The sequence below is a fragment of the Balaenoptera musculus genome, chromosome 6 (assembly GCF_009873245.2).
Source record: "Balaenoptera musculus isolate JJ_BM4_2016_0621 chromosome 6, mBalMus1.pri.v3, whole genome shotgun sequence".
NCBI lineage: Eukaryota > Metazoa > Chordata > Mammalia > Artiodactyla > Balaenopteridae > Balaenoptera > Balaenoptera musculus.
Genome location: NC_045790.1, coordinates 79,007,171 through 79,031,424, shown reverse-complemented (window position 1 = coordinate 79,031,424; position 24,254 = coordinate 79,007,171). Strand labels below are relative to the sequence as shown.

At 36.7% G+C, this 24,254-nt stretch overlaps 1 protein-coding gene across 1 annotated transcript in view; it reads right to left on the bottom strand.

Moving 5' to 3' along the window:
* Positions 1-2,786, bottom strand: part of LOC118896386 — a gene marked incomplete at its 5' end in the record, with an annotated part of 75,978 nt that extends 73,192 nt beyond the window's left edge. The window contains 1 exon segment of the mRNA XM_036854160.1: positions 2,762-2,786. Coding sequence (XP_036710055.1) covers positions 2,762-2,786 — 25 coding nt within the window.
* Between the last annotated feature and the right edge of the window lie 21,468 nt (positions 2,787-24,254).

Sequence of the window (24,254 nt, the reverse complement as noted above, 5' to 3'; positions counted from 1 at the left end):
GCTCAGATGGTTATCCAGTCTCACAAAGTCCTTGGAATTAAGTAATGTCCAAATTACAGTATATGTAAGAAAAAATGGAATTATATATTGTACAATATAGCATCATTCTAAGAAGAGAGGTACAGAAAAATTAGAAAACACACACTGTTCTCAAAAGCATAATCTACAATAGTGTTTTTCAAATTTAAGGACTATATTTTATATTTGACCAGTAGATACACATACACACACATACAAACAAAAACAAAAGCTTTATGAAATGCAAGATGTGATACATTGATATTTTTATTCTAATTTTTAAAATATTAATCATAAGTAACTAAATTGACTTTATAGACCACCTGCAGTTTGAAAAAATAATAATCTAATTGATCTTACAGGAAAGATAAGATATGCAAATTAATAAAATGTATAAAGAAATAAGTACCACAGAGAAAGAGAAAAAGTACTAAAGGAAGGCAGAAGAGGAAAGCGTTACCTCTATTGTTTACAGGGACAAGAATTGAGGAAAAATTCCTCATAAAGGAAATGGATTTCAAGCTTGATCTATTCACCCTGGCCCTAAAGCACAACTTACATAAAAAATATATATATTATCACAGAGTCGGAAAAAGTAAATTCTCTAACCTGAGAGTATAAATTGAGTACCAAACAAAGGTAGGTGGCCTGGATCTCAAAACTCAGAAATCTGACCTAAGACTTAACACAGCACATTTTGTTACTTCCTGTGTATCAGCCATGATGAGGGACACTGAATTGAGAGTTCACTTCTCTATGTAAGAAGTTAATCATAATTTTATAAAATGAAAAAAAAGACTATCATTTTTGACTCATCAAATTGCCAAAGATTGCTTAAAACAATTACCTATGTTAGAGGTGTGAGAAAATGGGCACTGTCATGCACTTCTAGCAGAAGGTAAATCTTTCTCTTAAGTATCATAAAAAAACTATGTAGTTTTATACCTACAATTAGTCTACAATTATACCAAAGATATATGAGGATACAAGCCCACCCACATGAGGGAATTCCCATACATATTTGGTAGTAGCAATGCAGTATACCCCTAAGCTGTTTTCTATCATAGGATTTTGTACTCCATTCCCCATATCCAACATAGTGACTAGACCAAAAGGAGATGCCACCCAAAAGCAGCCAGCCAATTCATAAGCTGACCAAAGCTGAGACCAACATGATTCCTCTCAAAAGATGTTCAGTAGGAAAAACAAAGAAATAGTAACAATTGATTGGTGCTGAAGCTTGAAGGAGAGGCATATAAATTCTATTGGAGCAGCCACTATGGGGTGTGTGCAAGACAGGTAAGCATAAAAAGCCTGCTGGAAGAGAAAGGAGAGCAGAAAGCTTCTCAGAAAGAAGAGAAGCCCTAACCCAGAGCCACTGGGAGAGAGCAGTAGGCCCAGAAACTACTTTAGTTCCTGTTGCACCCAGATTTGGTATTCAGATTTTCTTGGCTTCCCAATCGTGTTTTTTCCCCCATAATCCACAGACCCTCCTTTTGCCCCCAGAAGGAACTAGAGTAAGTCTTTATAACTACTTGACATTCAGTTAAGAAAATGTGTATTAAAATAAGGAGATACCATTTTCACCTTCAGATGAGCAAAGATTAAAAAGTTTCATATTATCTAATATTGATAAGGATTTGGGAAAACAGACACCCATATACTTTTGGTCTGACTATAAGCTAGCAAAATTTTTCAGAAATGAAATTTGGCAGCAGCTACCAAATATGTTTAAAATACATACTTTGGCCCAACAATTCTCTACTTCTAGACTCTAGCATACAGATACATTTTCAAAAGCAGGCAATGATAAATGCACAAGAACATTTATTGCTTATATTATAAGCTATTGCTTATAATAGCAAAAAAATTGAAATGACCTGAATATTCAATAAGGGACCTAGGGTACAACAAAATTCTGTATACTTTTTTTTTTACAGTAGGTTCTTGTTGGTTATCTGTTTTAAATATAGCAGTGTGTGTACAACACTTTGAAAGAAAGAACCAGATATATGTATACACACATATACACAAGAAAAGACTTTCATGATATGTTGTTGGAAAAAAAGCAGGTTGCACAAAGACATGTGTAGCTGATCCATTAGTGTATACATGCACATACACAGTAAAATTCTGAAAAGGTATATAAAAGCCTCAAAATAGTTACTTCTGAGAAGCAGAATTGAGTTGGCCAAGAGGTAAGGAGACTAACTTTTCACCAGATTGATATAGATTTCTTTGATGTTTTACGATAGCACTGTTTTTTTTCAACTTTTTGAAGTATAATTGGCAATTAAAAATTGTATATATTTAAGGTGTACAACTTGATGATTTTATATATGTATACAATGTGAAATAATCACCACAATCAAGCTAATTCACATTCCTCACCACCTCATAATTAGCATTTTCTGTGCGTGAGTGTGTGTGTGTGTGTGTGTGTGTGTGTGTGTTGAGAACACTTAAGACCTACCCTCTTAGCAAATTTCAAGTATACAATACTTGTTAACCATAGACACATTGTTGTACATTAGCTCTCCAGAAATAATTCATTTTGCATAACTTAAACTTTGTGCCCCCTTGACCAATCTCTTCCCATACTGATTTTTAATTAATTTAATGAACTTAGTGAATTTAACTAATTTAATCAATGAATCAAATGACATAATGATTTTGAAAAGAATGCTTTTACATCACACGCAAGTATGGGGAGAAGAACATAATAATTAAAGGCTGGCCTTACCTGGTAACCCTGGACTTTGGCTCTTTTAACTGCAAGAGAGAAAAAGAGGACACCGTGAAGAATTCTTGCAAATTAATTTATTTAACCAGCATTTATTGAGTAACTACTATGTGCCAAGACTAGAGTTAGGACTAGATTTTTAAGTCTAAGTCATTAGAGAAAAGAAGCTGGGACTTCTGATCAAAGCTTGAATGCAGAGAGTTAGAAGGGCCCTTAAAAGTCATCCAATCTAATCTCATACTCCATGCAGAAATCTCTTACAGCTTCCTGACAAAGAGGTAGAGGGAACTAAATTACTCCTACGGCACCCAATTTCATGTCAGATAACTTTCTAAGGTTTAAATTATTTATGTTCCTTATTTAAAACCCATCATAGGAACTCCCTCATTCCACTCATGCCAAAAGAAGACCTTAACAGGCCAGATCTGGACAACAGGTTTTAAACAAGAGTGAGAAGTAACTTCTTTCTGGGAATAAGCAGATATCAAGAAGAGTTCCTGTCCAAATAAAAGGTATCCAAACTGGAAGAGAAGAGGTAAAATTGTCATTATATGCAGATGACATGATACTAAATATATACTGAAAACCCTAAAGACTCCACACAAAAACTACTAGAACTGATAAATGAATTCAGCAGGGTAGCAGGATACAAGATTAACATACAGAAATTGGTTGCATTTCTTTACACTAACAATGAAATATCAGAAAGGGAAAGTAAAAAAACAACCCCTTTTAAAATCACATCAAAAAATACTTAAGAATAAACCTCACCAAGGAGGTGAAAGACTTATACACCAAGAACTATAAAACACTGAAAAAGGAAATTGAAGAAGATTTAAAGAAATGGGAAGCTATTCCATGCTTTTGGATTGGAAGAATTAATATTGTTAAAATGGCCATACTACCCAAACAATCTACAGATTTAATGCAATCCCTATCAAGTTACCCATGACCTTTTTCACGAACTAGAACAAATAATCCTAAAATTTATATGGAATCACAAAAGACCCAGAAATGCCAAAGCAATACTGAGGAAAAAGAACAAGCAGGAGGCATAACCCTCCCAGACTTCAGACAATATTACAAAGCTACAGTAATCAAAATGGCGAAAGAACCATAAATAAAATGAAAGACAACCTGCAGACTGGGAGAAACTCTTTGCAAATAATATGACCGACAAGGGTTTTAATTTCCAAATATACAAACAGCTCATACAACTCAGTTACAAAAAAACAAACAACACAATCAAAATATGGGCAGAAGACCTAAAGAGACGTGTCTCCAAAGAAGACATACAGATAGCCAATAGCCACATGAAAAGATGCTGAACATCGCTAGTTATTAGAGAAATGCAAATCAAAACTACAATGAGGTATCACCTCACACCAGTCAGAATGGCCATCATTAAAAAGTCTACAAATAACAAATGCTGGAGAGGGTGTGGAGAAAAGGAAACCCTCCTACACTGTTGATGGGAATGTAATGGTACAGCCACTATGGAAAACAGTATGGAAGCTCCTCAAAAAACTAAAAATAGAATTGCCATATGATCCAGCAACCCCACTCCTGGGCATATATCCAGACAAAACTATAATTCAAAAAGATAACATGTACTCATATGTTCATAGCAGCACTATTCACAATAGCCAGGACATAGAAGCAACCCAAATGTCCATCGATAGATGAACAGATAAAGAAGATGTGGTATATGTATACACACTAATATATACAACTCAGACATAAGAAAATGAAATAATGCCATTTGCAGCAACATGGATGGACCTAGAGATTATCATACTAAGTGAAGTCAGAAAGAGAAAGACAAATACCATATGATATAACTTATATATAGAATCCAAAATATGACACTAATGAACTTATCTATGAAAGAGAAACAGACTTACAGACATAGAGAACAGACTTGTGGTTACCAAGGGGGGAGGTGGTGTGGGGAATAAATTGGGAGTTTGCAATTAACAGAAGCAAACTATTATATAGAGAACGGACAAACAACAAGGTCCTACTATATAGCACAGGAAACTATGTTCAATATCTTGTGATAAACCATAATGGAAAAGAATATGAAAAGAATGTATATGTACGTATAACTGAATCACTTTGCTGTACAGAAGAAATTAACACAACATTGTAAATCAACTATACTTCAATAAAATAAATTTTAAAAAAAAAGAGAGAGAGAGAGAGAGAGAATTCCAATCCAAATGATCGCAAAGAGCTTGGTTTCCAAAACATCAGTGAAGAATTGCAGAATCCTACATGCCAGCTCTTAGGAAAGCTCAAAGACCACACAGGCAGGAAAACTGCTAAATTCCAGAAAGCACCAACTATCTTTCTGTCAATGAAGATTAAGCCTAAGTGCCACAGGGGGAAAAAAAGATAAAAGGAAATCCCAAGACACAAGGCTTGAAAAGGATACTCAGAGTACAGATCTGCCATTATCCTTCTCCTGCATTACAACTGAAAGCTTCACCTTAGCTGACATCCAAGCCCTGGTTTTTCCAAGAGATGGGTAATCCAGCACCTTTTACAAGGCCTTCTCCATTTTCTTAGTGCTAAAATCTCTCTCTCTTTTTTTGGCTGCACTGGGTTTTCATTGCTGCGCGCGGGCGTTCTCTAGTTGCAGTGAGTGGGGGCTACTCTTCGTTGCGGTGCACGGGCTTCTCATTGCGGTGGCTTCTCTTGCTGCAGAGCACGGGCTCCAGGCGCGCGGGCTTCAATAGTTGCAGCACGCGGGCTCAGTAGATGCAGCACGCAGCCCTAGGGCATGTGGTCTTCAGTAGGCGTGGCACGTGGGCTCAGTAGTTGTGGCTCGTGGGCTCTAGAGCGCAGGCTCAGTAGTTGTGGCACAAGGGCTTAGTTGCTCCGTGGCATGTGGGATCTTCCCAAACCAGGGCTTGAACCCTTGTCCCCTGCATTGGCAGGCAGATTCTTAACCACTGCGCCACCAGGGAAGTCTAAAATCTCTTTTCATTGAATCAAAGTATGTCTCCCACTGGACTGCCCCTTTTAGTCTTGTGTCAATTTCTCTTCCCAATTATTCTTCAATTTCATCTAATTCAAGACTTACTGTAAAAGCTACAGTAATAAAGACAGTGTGGCAGTGGCATAAAAATAGACACAGACCAATGGAATAAAATAGAAATATATATATAAATATAGCATAAATATACTATGTAATTATATAAATTATAATAAAATAATATATATTATCCTTACCTCGTGCCATATGCAAAATTTAACTTGAAGGGAATCATTAATAGAACTAAATGTAAGAGCTAAAACTATAAAACATCTAGAAGAAAACATAGGAGAAAATCTTCCTGGCCTTGGGTGATTAGGCAAAGATTTCTTAAATTGGATACAAAAAGCATGAAGTTTAAAGAAAAAAATTGATAAACTAGACTTCTTCAGAAGTTAAACATGTATTCCTCAAAAGACCCTGTTAAAAAGTTTATAGACCAAGAGGAAATATTTGCAAAATGTATCTGATAAGACTGATAAAGGACCATAAAAAAAATCTCAAACTCAATATTAAGAAAGCAAAGAACCCACATTTTTAAAATTGGACAGAAGATTTGAACAGACACTTCACCAAAAAAAGATACCACAGGTGGCAAATAAGCACATGAAAAGAAGCTCAATATCATTATTCATCAAGGAAATGTTAATTAAAAACATAATGAGATAGCACTATACACCCACTAGATGATCTAAAATTTACAAATCTGACAAAACCAAGTGTTTAATGAGGATGTGGACCAACTAGAACTCTCATATACTGCTGATGAGAATACAAAATGAAACAATCATTTGGGAAACAGCTTAGAAGTTTTCTTACAAGTTAAACATATTTATCATATATTCCAGCAATTAGTCTTCTAAGTATTTACCCCAGAGGAATGAAAATTTATGTCCACATAAATACTTGTACATGAATGTTCATAAGAACATTATTCATAATAGCCAAAAACCTAGAAAGAACCCAAATGTCCTGATAAACAAATTGTGGCATATCTATACAATAGTATACTACTCAGCAATACAAATGAAAGAGTTACTGATACACACAACAAAAAAATGAATCTGAGAAGCAAATTTTGCTAAGTGAAAGAAGCTAGACACAAGACTACATGCTGTATGACTCCATTTATATAACATGCTAGAAAAAGCAAAACCATAATAGAAAGTACAGCAGTACAAAGAAACACAAGGAAACATTTTGGGGTGATGGAACTGTCTGTATCTCAACTATGGTCACGTTTACATGACTATATTTATTGGTCAAAGATCAAAACTCCTAGCAGCAATCCCACACTTAGGAATTTACTCTATAGATAGATTCCACAGGTACAGAAAGAAGTTTATACCAGTTAACAAGTTGAAGCAATGTTTATAATAGCAAAAGATTAGGGGATTGATTAAATGTTAAATTATCTAAATGCGACAAGCAAAAAGCTTTAGAATTTTCAGAAGAAAATATAAGGGAATGAATATCTCTGTATGATGGGTGAATGGATGGATGGATAGATATACAAGTTTTAGAATAAAAATCATGAAAGGAAAAACTGCATACCAACTTTGAGAGTGATTATATCCTGGGAGAGAAGGGATTGAGACTGTAAAGGATGTTTCAACTTTATCCATAATATACTATTTTTTTAACCTTAACTAATATGAAAAACATTAACATGTTAAATCTAGGTGGTGAGTACATGAGTATGTAATATATTATTCTCTATACTTTTCTCTTTTAAAAAATTTTTATTCTTGCATATGACATGGTCCTCTATGTTGAGCAGATGATATGATCATTTATGTAGAAAATCTGAGAGAATCAACCAAAAAGCTTCTGGAACTAAATAAGCAATCATGGCACGGTTGCAAAATACAAGGTTACTGTACAAAAGTCAATCACTTTCCTATATACCAACAATGAACAAGTGGAATTTGAAGTTCAAAACACATTACCATTTATATAAATCTAACAAATAGGTATAAATCTAACAAAATATGTTTAAGATCTCTATGAAGAAAACTACAAAACTGATGAAAGCTATCAAAGAAGAATGAAATAGATATTCCATGTTCATGGATAGGAAGACTCAATATTGTCAAGATGTCAGTTCTTCTCAACTTGATCTTTAAGTTCAATGCAATCCTAATCAACATCCTAGCAAGTTACTTTGTGGATACAGACAAACTGATTCTAAAGTTTAAATGGAGAGGATAAAGACCCAGAACAGCCAACTCAATACTGAAGTAAAAGAACAAAGTTGGAGGACTGACACTAACCAACTTTAAGACTTACTGTAAAGTTAATAGTAATCAAGACAGTATAGTATTAGGAAAAGGACAAACAAACAGATCAATGGAACAGAATAGAGAGCTAGAAATAGACCCATGTAAATGTAGTCAACTGATCTTTGACAAAGAAGCAAAGGCAATACAATGGTAGTAGCAATGATAGTCTTTTCAATAAATGGGGCTAGGAGAAATGGACATTTACAAGTAAAAAAAAATGAATCTAGACAAAGACCTTCACAAAAATTAACTCAAAATGGATCATAGACCTAAATGTAAAACATAAAACTATAAAACTCCTAGAAAATAACATAGGAGAAAACAGATGACCTAGGGCATGTGATGGTTTTTTAGATACAAGAGGAATAATTCATGAAAGAAATAACTGATAAGCTGGACTTCATTAAAATTAAAAACTTCTGCTCTGTGAAAGACAATGTCAAGAGAATGAGGAAACAAGCCACATACTGGAAGAAATATTTGCAAAAGACACATCTGATAAAGGACTGTTATCCAAAATATACACAGAACTCTTAAAACTCAACAGTAAGACAACACACAGCCTGATTTTAAAATGGGCAAAAGACTTTAACAGACGCCTTACCAAAGAAGATAAAATGATGGCAAGTAACCATATGAAAAGATGTTCAACATCATGTCATTAGGGAATTATAGATTAAAACAACTATGTATAAAATGGTGTTAAACAAGAAGGAAAAACTGCATTAAATGGATGAGGTGGCTATTTGTCCTTTGGGCTCCCTAGTACCAAAATACTCTTCCTTTTCTGAAGAAATCCCGAGAGAGGGGAAGCAGAACCCTATGACTCACTGCAAAAGCCGAAGGCAAAAGACCTAGGTGTAGCAATCACATGCTCCCAACCTGAATCTTGAGGGACTGAAACGAAGTTGCAGAGCTGGCTAAAGAAAGTTGCAGAGAAGTTGGGATTCCAGTAAAAGAGCATGAATGTACAAGGCAGTGGAGTTCTAAAGGACAACAGTTTACATCCAGTAATGTGAGAACACCAAAATGTACCATTCCTGTTCTTGGATATTGGGGTTTTATGTCAATTTTCCTTTTTATCTCCATTTTACAGGTAAGAAGAAACTTGAGCTCAGAGAGGTTCTGTGGCTGGGTCACATTAAGAATCAACTGGGAACATCACATGGATTAAATAATGGCACTAGATAAAGGATTCAGGTCGTCTGACTCTAAGTCTAGTTCTTTCCATTTCACCAGAATGCCACCATGGAGGCAGCTGGAGGAGGAGAAGAAAAAGAAAAAAACATAGTCACTACCCTAAGGAAGGTGAGAGAGACAGCAAAAACAACGCAAGCACACAGAGGAAAAGAGCTAATCATATAATTCGCTGTCAACTTAGAAACCAAAATGTAATGTTAAGATAAAATGTGCCAAAGAGAAAGGACAGATGAGTAAGGTTGGGATTAATAACCAAAGCTGTTATCAAATAGATAGAAGTAGAACTGGGATTAAGGAAATGGATAAAACATAGATAGGCAAAGAGAAGAAGGAACAACATGAGAAAAAGGCACAGAGCAGTATTTCAGTCCAATGAGAGGCAAAACCCATTAGCCCCACAAAATCTCTAAGAGTTTGAGTGCCAGGTCCTGGGGGCTAGTCAGGCAAAAGGCTAAAACAAGGGAATTGTGGTATCCTAAATCCAGAACTTTTCCTATTTAATTTCTTCAAGAATAAATCTTTCTACATCTCCTGCTTCGGAAAGACAGCATAAGGGAAGACAGAGAATACCAGGAGAGTCCAGAAATGAAGTAGATACATTTTGTTCCTTTTCAGTTTTTCCCAGGCATAGCCCATCTTTTTTATCATCACCTACTCCTCAAGAAACTGCACCAATATGCCTTCCCTCCCATCACTGTGTTACAATAAAGTCTTAACCTTTAAAATTACAGACTCCTTTGATAATTTAACAAAAGCTACACACCTGCTCTCCAGAAAAATGCAGGTACATCCACAAAACACTGTGCATATCAAGGGGAAATCCATGCAGGTTAAGATCATCTGCTAATAAAAATGCTTTTATTACCAATGTTGTTCTCATTAAATTTGTTTTATTAGTTATATTCCTATTTTATATCTACAAAAGTCTGCTTTTACTAATTTGTCTTAGGTTTATTTGCTCTATTTAAATGGACTAATTACATGGTGTTTGGCTCAATAAGTATCTCTTTGGAATTGGATGGAATCATTGCTAATTCAGGGTCTTCTCTAGCCCTCGAATAATAAACATAGGCCCTTGAGAGAAATCATAGTTAGAGGAAAATGTTTTTCTAAGTATTTGTCATTATGAAGATACACCATCTAAAAACAAAGTGTTTTCCAATATTTCAATGATAACTTTTAAAAAGCTACATTAAGCCCATGGGAGTGGAGCAAAAGCTGCAGCTGCTAATGACTAGGAACAAGGAGGTCTTGATTCTAGACTTGGCTCTGACGCTTCATTACGTGGGCCCTTAGACAAAAAGCGTAACTATCTTAGGCCTCAAGGTTTTCAGATAGAAATGAAAATTCTGTCTGTTCTGGAAAATGAAGATTTTTGTCAATCCAGTTTCTGTAAAATGAGGGGAAGAGGAGGTAAAAGAAATGATGTGAAAGGACACTGAAACATAAAATATTCCAGTTACCATTTTAAAATTAACTATTTTCATAAATTACAATGTTTTGATGAACGTATTACACGCACCAGATTTCAGTAAAATTCCAGCACAATTCACTTTTAAAGAAACATCAAATTGTGCTTGGTGTTACTTGCAAAATAAAATCCTCAGAATCCTGGTGGCCTAGTTTTACTAATTTATTCTGAATTTGGATATTAATACCTAGAGAGTAACAAAGACTGCTTCAGCTGTCACTACTTTAACCTTAGAATACTGTACTAAATTTGACATCCATTTTATTTTTCTTTACTTGTCATAATGTGTGCACATTTAAATATCAAGTACTCTATAACTATAATGTTATTTTTTAAATCTTGATACCAGGTAAGGCAAGAGACGCCTGCCTAGTTCATCAGTGCCTTGACTACTCTTTTTCCTGGATCAGTTGAAATAATAAGGATTTTTCTCTTTGATATTTTAATGTGGCTGTTACAAACATGGGTTTTCAGATGATAACCAAATCTTTTTAAGTTTTAGAATCAGATTGGCAAGTTCCCAAAAATTAATGTTGAGACTCTGATCAGAACTACATTTAAATCTACAAATGAAGAGACTGTATGTTTAGAGACTGTATGTTTTTAAAATATTTAGGTTTCCTATACTTGAAAATAGCATGTCTCCCTATTTATTTACTCCTTTAATATCTTGTTTTATAATTTTCCACAAAATGGTCCCATACATCTTTTGTTAGATTTCTCTATGGCACTCTTTTTTGCTTTTATAAATCGTGCACTACTGATGGGAATGTAAATTGGTGCAGCCACTGTGGAGAACAGTATGGAGGTTCCTCAAAAACTTAAAAATAGAACTACCATATGATCCAGCAATTCCACTTCTGGGTATTTATCCAAGGAAAACAAAAACACTAATTTGACAAGATATATGCACCACTATATTTATCGCGGCACTATTTACAATAGCAAACATATGGAAACAACCTAAGTGTCTATCAATGGATGAATAAAGAAGATGTGGTGTGTGTATACACACACACACACACACACACACACACACACACACGAACAATGGAATACTACTCAGTCATAAGAATAATAAAATCTTGCCATCTGCGACATGGATGGACCTTGAAGATGTTGTGCTAAGTGAAATAAGTCAGAGAAAGACAAATACATATGATTTCACTTATATGGGGAACATAAAAAGCAAAAGAGGGCTTCCCTGGTGGCACAGTGGTTGAGAATCTGCCTGCTAATGCAGGGGACACAGGTTCGAGCCCTGGTCTGGGAAGATCCTACATGCCGTGGAGCAACTAGGCCCGTGAGCCACAACTACTGAGCCTGAGCGTCTGGAGCCTGTGCTCCGCAACAAGAGAGGCCACAATAGTGAGAGGCCCGCGCACCACGATGAAGAGTGGCCCCCGCTTGCCACAACTAGAGAAAGCTCTCGCACAGAAACGAAGACCCAACACAGCCAAAAATAAATAAATAAATTTTAAAAAAAAAAGCAAAAGAAATGAACAAACAAAACAAAACCGCAGATACAGGCAACAGAATGGCGGTTGGGGAGGCATAAAATGTATGAAGGGGGTCAAGAGGTACAAAATTCCCATCATAAAATAAATAAGTCATAAGATGTGATGTACAGCATGATTACTATAGTCAATAACATTGTAGTATATATTTGAAAGTTGCCAAAAGAGTAAATCTTAAAAGGTCTCATCACAAGAAAAAAATATTTTTTACAACTTTGGATGGTGATGGATGGTAACTACACTTACTGTGGTGATCATATTGCAGTGTATACAAATATCATGTTGTACACCTGAAACTAATATATCAATTATACCTCAATTTTTTAAAAAAGAACTGCAAATTGATTTATCTACAGTATTTTTAGTGTATCACTTTGTATAGATTTTTAATGGTTACTCTAGGTATTACACTTTACATATACAACTTATCACAGTTTATAGAGGTCAGCATTTTACCAGTTCAGGGAAGTACAGAAGCCGTCTCTCTTTAAGTCCATTTTACTCTTCTTCCATTTATAATATAACCAACTTAAGTATTTCCTCTACAAAGATGAGAGCCACTAGGACAGCACTTCAATTGTCAAACATAATTTAGAAGCTCAAGGAAAGGAAAGTCTACTGTATTTACCCATATTTTTTCTCTTTCCATTATTCTTTCTTTCTGATGTTCCACGATTTCTTCTTCTATCATTTCCTTTCTGTTCCAAGAACTTCCTTAAGTCCTTCTTTTTTAAAATTTTGTTACATTTATTTTACATAAATAAATAAATAAATAAAAGACTTAAGTAGCAAGTATTTATTGAGCAGTCATCTCTGACAGGCCTGAGCCTCGGGGTCAGTGATATCACTGCCCTCTGCACGTTGTCCTGAGACTAAAGGAGATGATACCTGGGAAGCCCTCCCTACAGCCTGGCATATTCACCAGGCTCAGCAAGAAAATGTGAGCACTTCCACAGTGGCTGTCATCATCATCTTTGAAGTCAGCCTTTTTGATGGCTGCAGGGATGTTCATTACCTGATCTATTAGTAACAGGTGTCCCTGTTTCCCTCCCAATCTAGTCTCTACAGCGGCCTGAATGACCCTATTAAAAACTATCCAAAACACATCATTCCTCTGCTCAAAACCTTGCAAAGGTTCCTGTTTCACTCAGAGTAAAGCCAAAGTCTTTACAGCTGTGTAAGGCCCAACCTGATCTGTACCACTACTTCCTCCCGCCACTCTGACCTCATGTCTTACCAGTCTCCCCTGACCAGTCTCCTCCACCACACAGGCCTCCTAGCTCTTTCCCTCCTGGCTCTGGGCCTCCCTCCTAGCTTTTCCACATGCTGGAAATACTCTTCCTCCAGATAGCCACATGGCTCACTCCCTTGCCTCCTTCATGGCTTTGTCCCATTTCACTCCTCGATTTGTTCCAGTGGCATTTCTATCTAATGTCACCCCCCACCATGCCCCTGCTCTACTTTTTCCTCATAGCATTCACCACTCTCTAACATAACTATTAAATTCATTTATTCTTCATCTGTACTTCTGTCTCACACCCTACTAGAATGTACATTCCAAAAGAAACAGGGATCTTCCTGTCTTGTTCTCTGTTGTGTCCCAAGAACCTAAAGTAGTGCATCGCATTACAGTAGGCATTCAATATATGATTTGGGGACAAAAATCAATGACGTTTTTTCTTTAAAAAAAAAGGTTCAATTCCCTACTGTTGAGTCGTTATCAGCTTTTTTCGACTAATATCCGCCATTGATTTAGCGCCCACCTGGGGCCAGGCGCATGCACTCTGCACACGCTCTGAGGTCCCCCTCAGTCCTCTCAGCCACCCTCTGTGACAGAGACCTCTTTGTAGAAAGGTTCGGGGAGGCTCGGGGACCTGCCTCATCTTCTGCCTGTAGCGTCTGCAGCCCAAGCAGTAGGTACCCTTAAGCCATTAGGGTAGTCTACTATTTTTCCTTCATCTAAGAAATACTGATTTCTCCTTTATTCCTGAAAGATATTTTCACTGGGTAAAGAATTTTGAGTTGACTGTCCTTTTCTTTCAGCCTTTGAAAGATGTTGTGTCACTTCCTTCTGGTCTCCATGGTTTTTGATGAGAAATCCATGGTCATTCAAATTGTTTTTCTCCTATATTGGTAAGGTCTAATTTCTCTTGTTGCTTTCAATATTTTTCTTTGTCTTTAGTGTATAGAAGTTTGATTATGATGTGTCTTGGTGTGGATTACTTTGGGTTTACCTGTTTGGAGTCTGCTCAGCTTCTTACATCTGTAGATTTATACCTCTTGCCAAATTTGAGAAACTTTCAGTCATTATTTCTCTGGATACTTTTTAATCTCCATTCTCTTTTTCCTCTCCTGGAATTCTTATGACATGAATGTCAGATCTTTTGTTATAATTCCACAGGTCTCTGAGGTTGTCTTCATCTAATTTCTCTCCCCAATCTATTTTCTCTCTTTTGTTCAAACTGGGTAATTTCTATTGTCCCATCTTTGTGTTCACTGAATCTTTGTCCTCTCCATTCTGCTATTAAGCTCATCCATTGAGTTTTTAAATTTTGGTTACTGTATTTTTTTAGTTCTAAATTTAACACTTGGTTCATCTTTATATCCTTTATTTCTTTGCCAAGAGTTTCCAGCTTTTCATTTATTTAGTTCAGTTACAAATGTGTTCATAATTATTCACTGAAGCATCTTTATGATGGCTGTTTTTAAATCCTTGTTATATAATTCCAACCCTTGTGTCATCTCATTGTTGGCACCTGTTTTTATTTTTTAATTGGTTTGAGTTTACTTTAAATTGCTGGTATATTTTGGAGAAAAGAATTGGTCAGAACAGCTTAAGAAGCCTGGTAAGCGGAGAACTCATCTTGTTTTATTTAGATTGTTTGCTCCTAACCCTCTCTAGATTGCAGTGAAGTCAACTCTTACCCCAGATGCTCTTTTTTTTTTTTTTTTAATTGAAGTATAGTTGATTTACAATATTGTGTTAGTTTCTGGTGTACAGCAAAGTGATTCAGTTAAATATATATATTATTTTTCATATTCTTTTTCATTGTAGGTTATTACAAGATATTGAATATAGTTCCCTGTGCTATACAAGAGGACCTTGTTGCTTATCAGTTTTTTGTTTTAATCTTTTCTCTTGATGCTTTATTTGCTTAAACTCCTTTATTTATTTATTTATTTATGGTTGTGTTGGGTCTTAGTTTCTGTGCGAGGGCTTTCTCCAGTTGCAGCAAGCAGGGGCCACTCTTCATCGCGGTGTGCGGGCCTTTCACTATCGCGGCCTCTCTTGTTGCGGAGCACAGGCTCCAGACGCGCAGGCTCAGTAATTGTGGCTCACGGGCCCAGCTGCTCCACAGCATGTGGGATCCTCCCAGACCAGGGCTCAAACCCGTGTCCCCTGCATTGGCAGGCAGACTCTCAACCACTGCGCCACCAGGGAAGCCCGCTTATCAGTTTTATATATAGTAGTTTGTATCTGCTAATCCCAAACTCCCAATTTATCCCTCCCTCCCTTTCCCCTTTGGTAACCATAAATTTGTTTTCTATGTCTGTGAGTCTGTTCCTATTTTGTAAATAAGTTCATTTGTATCATATTTCAGATTCCACATATAAGTGATATCACATGATATTTGTCTTCCTCTGATTTACTTCACTTAGTATGATAATCTCTAGGTCCATCCATGTTGCTGCAAATGGCATTATTTCATTCTTTTTTATGGCTGAGTAATATTGCATTGTGTATATGTACCACACCTTCTTTATCCATTCATCTGTCGATAGACATTTAGGTTGTTTCCATGTCTTGGCTATTGTAAATAGTGCTGCTAGGAACATACGGATGCATGTATCTTTTTTTTTAATAATTTTTATTGGAGTATGGTTGCTTTACAATGTTGTGTTAGTTTCTGCTGTACAGCAAAGTGAATCAGCTATTGCATGTATCTTTTTGAATTATAGTTTTCTCCAGATATATGCCCAGGAATGGGATTGCAGGATCATATGGCAACTCTATTTTTTAAATTAATTAATTTATTTATTTATTTGGCTGTGCTGGGTCTTAGTTGCCGCGTGTGGGATCTTCACTGTGGCGTGCAGGATCTTTAGTTGAGGCATGTGGGATCTTTTTAGTTGCAGCATGCAGGATCTTTAGTTGCGGCATGTGGGATACTAGGGTCCCCTGCATTGGGAGCACAGAGTCTTAACCGCTGGACCACAAGGGAAGTCCCCTGGCAACTCTGTTTTTAGATTTTTAAGGAACCTCCATACTGTTTTCCATAGTGACTGCACCAATTTGCATTCCCACCAAGTTCCCTTCTCTCCACACCCTCTCCAGCATTTGTTATTTGTAGACTGTTTAATGATGGCCATTCTGACCAGTGTGAGGTGATACCTCACTGTAGTTTTGATTTGCATTTCTCTAATAACTAGCAATGTTAAGCATCTTTTCATGTGGTTATTGGCCATCTGTAGGTCTTCTTTGGAGAAATGTCTCTTTAGGCCTTCTGGCCACTTTTCGACTGTGTTTTTTTTTTTTTTATTTTATTTATTTATTTTGGTTGCGCCAGGTCTTAGTTGCGGCAGGTGTGCTCCTTATTTGTGGCTCATGGGCTCCTTAGTTGCAGCTCAGCAGCTCCTTTTTATTTAGTTGCAGCACGTGTGCTCCTTAGTTGCGGCTGGTGGGCTCCTTAGTTGTGGCATGCATGTGGGATCTAGTTCCCTGAACAGGGATCAAACCCGTGTCCCTGCATTGGAAGGCAGATTCTTAGCCACTGTGCCACCAGGGAAGTCCCGTGTTATGTTTTTGTTGTCAAGTTGTATGAGCTGTTTGTATATTTTGGAAATTAAGCCCTTGTCGGTCGCATCGTTTGCAAATATTTTCTCCCATTCTGTAGGTTATCTTTTCATTTTGTTTATGGTTTCCTTTGCTGTGCAAAGCTTGTAGACTTGATTACATCCCACTTGTTTATTTTTGCTTTTATCTCTATGGCCTTGGGAGACTGACCTAAGAAACCATTGCTATGATTTATGTCAGAGAATGTTTTGCTTGTGTTCTAGTTTTATGGTGTCATGTCTTATTCTTAAGTCTTTAAGCCATCTTGAGTTTATTTTTGTGCAGGATGTGAGGGAGTGTTCTAACTTCATTGATATACATGCGGCTGTCCAACTTTCCCAACTCCAGTTGCCAAAGAGACTGTCTTTTCTCCATTGTATATTCTTGCCTCCTTTGTCAAAGATTAATTGACCGTAGGTGTGTGGGTTTATTTCTGGGCTCTCTGTTCTGTTCCATTGACCCACATGTCTGTTTTTGTGCCAATACCATGCCGTTTTGATTACTGTAGCTTTGTAATATTGTCTGAAGTCTGGGAGGGTTATGCCTCCTGGTTTGTTCTTTCTCCTCAGGATTACTTTGGCAATTCTGGGTCTTTTATGGTTCCACATGAATTTTAGGATTAGTTGTTCTAGTTCTGTGAAAAAGGTCAAGGGTAATTTGATAGGGATCACATTAAATCTGCAGATTGCTTTGGGTAGTATGGCCACTTTAACAATATTAATTCTTCCAATCCAAGAGCATGGGATATCTTTCCACTTCTTTGAATCATCTTCAGTTTCCTTTATCAATGTTTTATAGTTCTCAGCATATAAGTCTTTCACCTCCTTGGTGAAGTTTATTCCTAAGTAGTTTATCTGGCAGGTTGCATTTTTATTTATTTATTTTTAAATATTTATTTTATTTATTTATTTATTTTTTTTTTTTTTTTTTTTTTTTTTGGCCGTGTCAGGTCTTAGTTGCAGCATGCAGGATCTTCGTTGAGGCACATGGTCTCTTTGTTGTGGCACATGGGCTTCTCTCTAGTTGTGGCATGCGGGTTTTTGCTTCTCTAGTTGTGGCGCGCAGGCTCCAGGGCACGTGGGCTCTGTAGCTGTGGCTCGCAGGTTCCAGAGTGCATGGGCTCTGCAGTTTGTGGCATGCGGGCTCTCTAGTTGAGGCACACGAGCTCAGTAGTTGTGGCATGAGGGCTTAGCTGCCCTGCAGCATGTGGGAACCTAGTTCCCAGACCAGGGATCGAACCTGTGTCCCCTGCATTGGAAGGCAGATTCTTTACCACTGGACCACCAGGGAAGTCCTGGCAGGTTGCAATTTTAAAAGTTACTGTTTTTTTACATTCCCTTTCTGATATTTCACTGTTGGTATAAAGGAATGGAACCAATTTCTGAATGTTAATCTTGTATCCTGCTACCTTGCTGAATTCGTTTATCAGTTCTAGTAGTTTTTGTGAGGAGTCTTTAGGGTTTTTGATATATAATATCATGTCATCTGCATATAATGACAATTTTACCTCTTGCCTTCCAATCTGGATAACTTTCATTTCTTTTTCTTGTCTGATTGCTGTGTCTAGGCACCTGCTGATTGTCTAACACAAATCGACAAAAATATTACCTTGAAACAATAGTTTCATAATAGTCTAAAGAGTATGAATAGTTAATATGAAAGGGTAGATCTGTTTTAGATTATGCCTCCCTAACAACATTTAACTATATGAATACCAAAGCATGACTGAATGTTCCAGGCAGGGTATTAGTTGATCTCAAAGTGGACGGATGCCTTATTAAAACGGAAAGCAAACTACAGCCTGAAAGTAATTGGTCTAGAGTTTTACTATGAATAGAGTCTGGAGAAATAAAGCAGCAGGCAGGGGTGACTGCAGGTAGACTCATAGGAAGTACTTCCCCAGAAGGAAAGTGTACAGATTGGAAAAGTAAAACCTTTCTTCTAACCACAGACTTTTAAAAGTATAATACATAGCTACCTACTGACTGGAAGAGATAACCAGGATGTATTGTCAAGTAAAAATATGATACACTTTGTATAAATATAATTCTACTTTGTGAAAGAAAACCAAAAACCCCATACCATATATAAAGATTAACACAAAAGAGATCAAAGACCTAACTGTAAAAGCTAAAACTGTAAAAACTCTTAGAAAACAACATAGGTGTAGGGGACTTCCCTGGCGGTCCAGTGGTTAAGACTCCATGCTTCCAATGCAGGGGGTATGGGTTCGATCCCTGGTCAAGGAACTAAGATCAACATGCTGTGTGGCACAGTCAAAAATTTTAAAAAAAGAAAAAAGAAAACAATATAGTTGAAAATCTTTGTGACCTTAGATTAGGCAGTGGTTTCTTATTTATAACACCTAAAGTACAAGCAACAACAAAAAAATAGATAAATTGGACTTAAAACTTAAAATTTTTTAATGTCAAAGGACACTTTTAAGAAGGTGAAAAACCACAGAATGACAAAATATTTGCAAATCATATACAGGCATACCTCGGCACTGTGCAGATTTTGTGTTTTTTAAAATTGAAGGTTTGTGGTAACCTGCATTGAGCAAGTCTATCGGAGCCATTTTTCCAACAGCATTTGTTCACTTTGTGTCTCTGTGTCACATTTTGGTAATTCTCAAAATATTTCAAACCCTCCACCAGCAAAAAGATTACAACTTGCTGAAGGCTCAGATGATGGTTAGCATGTTTTAGCAATAAAATCTTCTTAAATTAAGGTATGTACATAACATTTTAGACATAATGCTACTGCACACTTAACAGACTACAGTATAGTGTAAACGTAACTTTTATATGCACTAGGAAACAAAAAAATTCATGTGACTCACTTTACTGTGATATTCACTTTATTGTGGTGGTCTGGAACCAAACCCACAGTATCTCCACAGGGTATTGGAGATACACCAGTATAATACATGAGGTATGCCTGTAACTGATAAGGGTTTTATATCTAGAATATATAAAAATTCTTACCACTTAATAAAAAGACAACCCAATTTTTTAATGAACAAAGGATCTGAATAGGTATTTCTCCAAAGAAGAAATATAAATAGGCAATAAACACATGGAAAAGATGTATAACATCATTAGTCATTACAGAAATGTATATAAAAACAAAGCTGTAAATCAAAATTGGTATTCACAAATGAGATACCATTTCACACCCACTAGGATGGCTAAAAGCAAAAAAACAGAATAACAACAACTGTTGGCTTGGATGTGGACAAACTGGAATCCACACAACACTGCTGGTGGAAATGAACAATGGTACACTTTGAAAAGCAGTTCACAGTTCCTCAAAACATTAAACACAGAGTTACCATCTGGCTTGTAGGAGCAGTTATATATCTGAGGGAAATGAAAATATATGCACTCACAGAAACATACACACAAATGTTTATAGCAGCATTATTCACAATATCCAAAAGGTGGAAACAACCCAAACGTCCATGAACTGATGAATGTATAAACAAAAGGTGGTATAGCCATACAGTGGAATATTATTCGGCCACAAAGAAGAATGAAGTGCTGATATATGCTACAACATGGCTGAAACCTTGAAAACATGCTAAGTGAAAGAAGCCAGTCACAATGGACCACATTCTGTGATTCCTTTTATATGAGATAACCAGAATTGGAAAATCCACAGAGCCAGAAAGCAGATTAGTGGTTACCAGGGGATGGAGGGAGAGGGAGTGATTACTTAGTAAGTATGGTATGTTTTTCTCTAGTTTGAAAGCGAAAGGTGGCAATTGCACAACATTGTAATATACTAAATGCCACTTAACTGTTAAAATGGTTAATTGTATGTAATGTGAATTTTACCTCAATTTTTTTAAAAGTCTACACCAGATACTGTATACAGATGTTCACAGCAGCATTATTCATAATAACCTAAAAGTGGAAACAACCCAAATGTCCATTAACAGATGAATGAATAAACAAAATGTGATACATCCAAACAATGGAATAGTATTCAGCCATAAAAAGGGACAGAGTATGATAAAACCTACAACTTGAATAAACCTCAAAAACATTACACTAAGTGAAAGAAGCCAGCCGCAAAAGACAAATATATTGTATAATTCCATTCATGTGAAAAATCCAGAATAAGTAATTCTGTAAAGACAGAAAGTAGATTAGTGGTTGCCTAGACCTGGAGAGGTTGGGAGAAAATGGAGAGAATTGATAGCTAATGGGTAAGGAGTTTCTTTTGAGGGTGATAATAATGTTCTAGAATTGACTGTACTGATGGCTACACAACTCTGTGAATCCAGTAAGAACCACTGGATTGTACTTTAAATGGATGAACTGTATGGTATATGAATTATATCTCAAGCTGTTAGAAAAAAAGTAAACCAAAAAACCCTAATAGAGGGGCTTCCCTGGTGGCGCAGTGGTTAGGAATCCCCCTGCCAATGTCAGGGAACATGGGTTCGAGCCCTGGTCCAGGAAGATCCCACGTGCTGCGGAGCAACTAAGCCCATGCACCACAATTACTGACCCTGAGCTCTAGAGCCCGTGAGCCACAACTACTGAGCCCGCGTGTCACAGCTACTGAAGCCCACACGCCTAGAGCCCGTGGTCCACAAGGGAAGCCACTGCAATGAGAAGCCCGCGCACCGCAACAAAGACCCAATGCAGCCAAAAATAAATACGTTTTTTAAATAAATAAATAAAATTTATAAAAACAAAAAAACACCCTAATAGATGTGTAAATATGCTTGTATAGTTGTTGTGAATAGGAAGAAAGGTATGGAAAGATACATATCAAGTGGGCTGTTAACATTAGTTACCTCAGGAAATGAGATGGGGACAGATGTGAGGTTATCAGGTTTTCACAAGTTTTTAAATCTTTATTCACCATTATATTGTTCACTTATTAAAACTTTAATTTTAAAGTCTGAAGAATTTTGAGTTTGAAAAACATTAAATATATGATATTTAAAATAAGAAAACACTGTAAGGCTCTACACTATAAACTATTCCCACAAACTGTTAAAAAATAACAGATTGATCAACAAACTTGTTATCCATCTAAATATGAAGTTAATTTCAAAGTAGTATTTTCACAGTCAAAGCTGAGAGGAGCTCCAGCTACAGCACACAATTCCTCATCATCTAATTCCATGCTACTAACAGGTGTGAAAAGCAAGGAGAAAAGTAAAAGGTGCAAAAAAAGAGATAATCATGACTGAACACAAGCTCTTTAAGACTCCACCAAGCCGCGGAGCAACTAAGCCCGTGCGCCACAACTACCAAGCCTGTGCTCTAGAGCCCATGAGTCACAACTACTGAGCCCACGCACTACAACTACTGAAGCCGACGTGCTCTAGAGCCCGTACTCCACAACAAGAGGAGGCACTGCAATGAGAATCCTGCGCACTGCAACAGAGTAGCCCCGTTAGCCACAACTAGAGAAAGCCTGCGCGCAGCAACGAAGACCCAACGCAGCCAAAATATAAATAAATTAATTTTTTTTTAATTAAAAAAAAAAAACAAGACTCTGCCAATATGAAAACCCGAGAAGTCAGGGCTAAAGAGAAAATGGACAGGCAGAGCATTTGGCTCCAGACTGCTTACAATTAAAAGCAAAAATAAGAGAAGATTATTTCTTTTTTTATTTACGCTATGCCTAACCTCAAAAACACTATAACTTCAGCTCCTGACTTTCCTTGACCTTGCTGAAGAATCAAATCTACAACTGGCATCCTTGAGATTACAGGAAATAATCCTATTCACACTGACTCTGCATCCAGTGACCTGGTTCCTCAGGCACTGGGAATGGCTAACCTGCCTTGTTCTAGCCTGTCCTTCCTCTGAAATAATTTCCAAAGCCTTGCGGCACTATTTCCCCTGTTTGTAACCTCCTGTTTTAGAATCTAGCATTAAAGAAGTGTCACCTGTCAAATATGATAACCACCATTTCCTTCTTATTTAAAAGTTAACATTTTAAAAGATAGGAATCATATATAATCCTACTGCCCTGTTTTCAATCTGCTATAGTGTATATATTTTTTTAATATAATTGCAATTATTAATTTGCATATTTTGTTGTATTATACTTTTACACATGTCAAGTATTTGGACATAAAGATGCACTAACTGTGACATCTGTCAAACAACTGAACACAGGAGTTGACTCCGGTGTTCTTACTGGCTAGCAAGATGTCCTTTTCCTTCCCTCTTCTTTATGATAAACTGTCAAGTGGCAGACCATTTTCTAGTGCAGCAAAGGTAGCTACACCAAGCAGATCCATTCTCTAGGAGAAAGTGGGACTATTCTGGTACAAAGCAGCAGGGCAGCCATACCAGATCTGAACCTGACATAGCAACTTTGCCAAATACAAATAAAATTCTACACAAAGAGAAGTTTCCCCTAATAAGATGATTTGCAGCCAGGGCTCCCTCCTCACTTCCTGAGGTTGCTGGATCACTTAACTGGCAATCAGGGCCTTATGTTAAAATCTAAGTGGAGGTTTCTAACAGGAAATGGGAGAGTGAGGCCATCTAAGAAATACCCTGTTTCTAGAGGGGAAAAAAGCTACATATGAATGAGTATCTCATTATTCTTGGGTGGAAAAAAAATTTTTAATTGTTTTTTAAGAATACCATAAAATGATTCTAAAACAATGTAATAAGAAAACAGCACTCAAAAGTAAACACTTTTAAAATTACGCATTGCAAAAACCAAAACTTAGTCAGTATTTCACAGCTTCTAAATATTTAAAAAATGGAGTCACAGAAGCAAAGTGAAAGACTAAAATAATAAGGAAGCCTGCTGGTCGGCAGATAAAAAAAGGAAGCTCAGTGAGATAAGAATATTAAGGTAAACTTAAGAAAAATTATAGGGAGTTCCCTGGTGGCCTAGTGGTTAGGATTCTGGGCTTTTACTTTCGTGGACTGTTTTGATCCCTGTTTGGGGAACTGAGATCCTACAAGCCGCTGCACAGCCAAAAAAAAAAAAGGAATAAAATAATGATAAAAATTTTTAAAAAGAAAAATTATAAAAATTCATTATAAGTAGTGAGAGAAGAGTCAACTTTGAAGAACCGAAGCGATGATTTAAAGAAGAAATTTAAGAAAATCTCCAAGAATGAAAAAGGAAAAAAAATGAAGAGATTAATATAATTTT